Source organism: Oryzias melastigma, linkage group LG19 (assembly GCF_002922805.2).
Source record: "Oryzias melastigma strain HK-1 linkage group LG19, ASM292280v2, whole genome shotgun sequence".
Lineage (NCBI taxonomy): Eukaryota > Metazoa > Chordata > Actinopteri > Beloniformes > Adrianichthyidae > Oryzias > Oryzias melastigma.
This window is the reverse complement of record NC_050530.1, coordinates 18,666,747-18,671,780: the sequence shown is the minus strand read 5'-3', so window position 1 is coordinate 18,671,780 and position 5,034 is coordinate 18,666,747. Positions and strand designations below refer to the sequence as shown.

The window sequence follows — 5,034 nt, the reverse complement described above, 5'->3', positions numbered from 1 at the left end:
AAAATAACAATAATAGAATGTTTTATCAGTTGGAAACAATTTTTTATTTCATTTTCCAACCTTGTAAGTTAGTATTTCGCTTTGTAGATGCTGATTATAGCATAGAAATCTGGTGTATTTGAGCAGAAACACGGTAAACATACAGGGTGGTGCATGCCCCTTAAAGATCAAATCAAAACACGTTAAATAAAGTCAGCTAATATTCTGTTACATGTGCAGCGTTTAAGTGTTTAATAGAGCTAAAGGATGAATACTTCACCCTTTTTCTGCTGCAAACATTGATGCTCATTCTTATCAGAACACCAGTTGGTACATAGCAGCATGAACACCCTGTTGCATCAGGACATTCAGTTACTAGAAATCCTCTTTTTGTTCCTTAATGTGATCATAAAAAGAAGAATCTGCACAAGTACAGTTGTCGTGTTTCCTGTAATGCAAGATATGCTCTTTAAGAGTGAGTCACCACTTTAGCTGCACTTCCTATTACAAAGAGGAAACATAATTTGTGGCTGCTGGGTTGGGGTGTCAAACGGAGGGGGTGTTTGTGTTCTCCGCCTGAAAGGGAAACAGTCAAACAGAACTATTTCGTTTACGCTGTATGTGAAACACTCAAGAGAGATTTGAGAGTGCCACACAAACTTGATTGTTTAATTGGTTTGTTTTTATTTAATCAGATTTAAAAAATAACTGAAATCAACATTTCTTTATGGGGCAATTTGGAAGCATCAATCATAAGATTTTAATACATTTAACAAAAGAAAAAGACAAATATTAGAATTTCTTCTATGAATAAACATTAGTTTATTGTTTGGCAGATTACAGAAATGGTCCTGAGATCATTTTGTGTTTGTTAGGGCATATTTTCTAGATTTTTGAATGACAAAAATGAATAGATTTTGTTTATTTTTTAAGTTTAATGCAGCCGAATGTTGTTTTTTTTCTTTATTTATTTGAATGCTCATGCAGCCATGTGCAGGAGGGACATTTGAATGTGTAGCAGCCAGAAGATGCACACTTGGCTTCCATTAGCGGGTGTTGGTGCACACCAAAAAAAAAAAAAAGGTGCGACTACTGTTTGACACTTCTTGCTTTTAAAATAGAATAGAATAAAACTTTCTTGATCCCACAGAGGAAATTACCTTGTTACCATAGCTGAATAAATAAAAACAAATTAATACTCTAAAATGCATTACTTATAGTTTTCATGATGTTTAAGATGTTTAAGATGATGTTTATTTTTGTAGGAGACTGTCGCATACATCAAAGTACTTAAACATAATTGTTTCTTGCTTTTTCTTTTACCACTTAATTCTACTTTAACTGATTCTACTAAAAGGTGACAGATTTATTCATTTTAAAAAGTAAAAAATTCTGTAACTTTAAGTAAAAAAAAGCAGAATTTGATTTTTGAGATGCAAGTTTTCTGCACAGTGATTGTTGAGGTCACACTTCTGATGTTTAATTGTTTCTGAAGAATCTGAATCTAAAATATTGTGCTTAATTTGTTCAGAAAATATTTTTTTAAAACAGTCACTAAATCCATTGAGGCCATTTAAGAACCTTAAAACCATTTTTATTTTTGCTCCTCAACCAGATGCTAACCTGGACTAGCCTGCTCCTGCGTTGCTTTCCTCAGGATTTCTGTCTGCTTGGCGCTCAGCGCTCGAAGGCGTCCCAGTTCCTCTGTTAATTCGGTGTAGGCCAGAGCCAAATTCACCCTGAAGGAGGCAAAAAAAGGGGGCAATTATGCAATCATGATAATAACTGCTTTTGTAGAAAATTCAAATGCTGGATCAACACATCACATGATTACACACACAGAAATGTCCATCGTAAAAAAAGTCCCTTAGAATGCAGGTAATGGAAAAGCAGATTATATTTTTAGACTGTCAGCCCATGGTAACTGAGTGGCATGAAATCGCAGGAAGCATCATAACTTAAGCAAGCAAACTGTCTATTTCAAGAGCTCTTCAGCAAAAAAAAAAGCTCTGTTTACAGGCACTTGTCTTAAACCACGACACAGGCAGCTTTTGTCTCAGCGGAGCGGCTCGAAGGCGTTCTGAAACACACCTTTCAATTTGCAGAGATGCGGTCGGCAGCACACGAGTGGATAATAGCGCTAATGGCATCCACTGAGCGAAAGAAAAGTTTCAATAAGAAAAAGGAAACTTGAGAAATAAGTCAGCGGCAGTGCCCTCAAAACCAAAATCACCTCCTTTATCTCACATGATAATGACATTTTTATAAACTGCTGTGGCGTGCTCTGAAATCGACTCAAAGCTGAAAGATAAGAACGCTGATAATAGGGATTATAATATGAACCCACACAATCCGTGAAGATTATCAAGTCACGGTTTAAGTAATTTCTCATCAAGAGACTTCTACTAAAAGAAATTTGGTTTAATGAATGTGCTGCATGTGCGATAGACTGGTGAGATAGGTGTAACCCGCCTTCGCCTAACAGTAGCTTAGACGACCCCGTGACCCCGAAAGGGATAAAGCGGGTTTAAAAAAAATGGATGCATTTAAATAAAAAACGTTTAACATAAAAGAAGCTAATTTTAAATCTGTCAATCTGAAGTCGAATGAGAATAAAAAGCAGATATTCGGTGTGAACAGTGTTGCCGTCAACTGATCTGATGAAACATCAACTTGAACCAAAAGGTTCCTGAGTTTATTTCTCCATGGAGATTGTGGCAGATAAAAAAACTGCAGTAAAGATTTTCTCAGACTTCTCTTGGGGAAGTTTTTTCTTCTTTTAATATAGCTTTAAAGCTTACAAAAATAAAATGCATAATGAAATATACATATATATATACATATATTTTTTTTGTTTTGTTTTGCTGGTGCAACTGAATATCTCTTTTTAAATTGGTAAGTCTAACTGCCTTTTCTTTTAAATAAAATCTTCAAATTGATTATCTTCAACATCAAATTTCCACAGATGCACATAAAAAGCATCATTTTACTGATATATTCTGATTTCCCATTTCAAAGCGGCCCGCAGTTTCGATTTAAAAATACACCCATCAAAAATTCCACGGGTAGTTTTGGCTGTTGAACGCAGCCCACCAACTTTTCCAGCATGATGCCCTGACTCACACGAGTCCCCATCAGCCCCCGACAGAAACCTCCCGCCTCTGTGGTTCGAGTTGGTGTAACCTGGCGCCGACTCTGAAGCCGGAGACACAGGTGCTCCCTGTTTGCTCCTCAGAAAACAATCCGGAGAAGAATAAACTTTTTTTTTTGTTTTTTGGTTACTTACTGATAAAGAGGCTGGATTTGGCATTTTGCTGCAGTCAAAAGCGTCTGTTGGATGCATTTGCTTCCTTTCTCTGGTCCACTCAGGTGTCTTAGAACATTTCTGCAGCTTAACTTGACGCATCTCTTCCCTTTTCACACTTTTGTCATCTCACATTTCATATTTGCTAAAATCTCTGTGGAGGCCCAATCACAGACTCTGGACCCGGCCGAGCCAGGATGTGTGAAAACCTGCAAAAAAACACACCTAGCAGTGCCTCCTTCGTCACTGAGTCTTGTTTTTATGCCTTTTTTACGCATGTTTTTTCCTTTGCTTGAATATAAGTTGTGCACCTACTGTAAGGTGTGCAGTGCAGTGCGTAGGAGGGGTGTGATTGTGCCAATGCAGCACTGATGAAAGCCTAACGCAAGTGGATTGATCAGGTATACGTGAGTATGTGGGCGACGGACGTGGGCTGGAGCATGACCTGCCACTGATGTTAGAAAGAAAGAGCCGTCACTTTCATCTGCAGTTTTTCCTCTCAGAGCGAAATGATGCTCAAGCTCCAAAACTCTGGGGTGAAGCTGTTGTTTGGACACATGCGGGTTTGCATGATGTCAGTGGCGTAGAAAAAAAAAAGTATTAAAAGAAATGCAGAAGCTGAAAGTTGTGACCAGTAGATTTAAGAAGGGACTTTTCACACTCTGCACTTGGTTCCAAACAAACTTCTGCGTTTTGTGTCACATACTCTTCAGCTAAACACAGAAAGGTGTCAAACTCTTTTCTCAGCAAACTGTCACCAAAGTAAAGACTGAAGCACCACAGCTAAAGTCTCACGTTTCTTTTAATTTCTTTTTTTACAAGAATTTCCACTTTGGCATCTGCTGATTTATTGGAAACAGTGCTCACTTCCTGGATTAAGAACAGATTAGTCAGACAGTTGGGTGCAGGTGTTATTGGATGATGCCAATCCTGCAGCAGTTTGATAAACTAGTGATGCATATGAAAGTCTCGAAAAGCCTCAGAGAATGAATGGGAGATGGCAAAAGTGACCGTTTCTGTCTAACTTCCTACTTTTGTTGTATTCAAAGTACAAAAATATACATTTATTTGCAAGAAAACTGTTAAAATATCATGTTCCTTTAATGAAAGTTGAGTCTTTTGCTACAGCGTTAGCGAGCTCAGGTGAATAAGTGTAAATATGTTGTGTTTTTCATCACATTTCAGCCTGAGCTCTTTACACTAAATGGCTTAATTACAAGAAAAAGCTCCAGGAGGCTTAGTGGGAGTAAGTGATATTATTGAGTAAAACCAAAAGGTGACCAAGGTCTGGAAAAAGCAGTAGGTTTCCACCACACGCTGACTAAAAACCTAAAAGACTCTGACTCCGGTCTGCGCCGCACCGTTTACTTTCTGTTTGCTCCCCATCGAAACACCTCTGGGGTTTCGTTGTGTGGGATTTTGTAGTTGCCCAACCGGCTGTGGTTCTTTTTTCTTTCTTTCTTTTTTAGATATACCTGATACCTCATAAACATCAGACAGCTGGAGCAATTTGGTGAACGGATTAAGAAAATCTGGCAGAAACTGACACAAAAATAAGACCAATTAGGAAAAATACAAACTCCAGGGATTTAATCCTAAAAAAGAGAAGATATTTGAAAACAAATTTATATAATTTCAATATATTTATATTTTGTTTTATGATGTCCAAAAACAGAAAGACACGAGGGAATGAAAATGTTTTTGTGTTCACACTGCCCCCTACTGGTCAAGGGAAGTTCCTGCGAAGTATT

At 37.7% G+C, this 5,034-nt stretch overlaps 1 protein-coding gene across 1 annotated transcript in view; it reads right to left on the bottom strand.

The window, feature by feature from the left end:
- The window catches only part of tbkbp1 (TBK1 binding protein 1), a 74,998-nt gene that overhangs the window by 5,567 nt on the left and 64,397 nt on the right, over positions 1-5,034 (bottom strand). Inside the window, exon 8 of the mRNA XM_024285160.2 lies at positions 1,603-1,718. Coding sequence (XP_024140928.1) covers positions 1,603-1,718 — 116 coding nt within the window. The remainder of the gene's footprint in view (positions 1-1,602; positions 1,719-5,034) is intronic.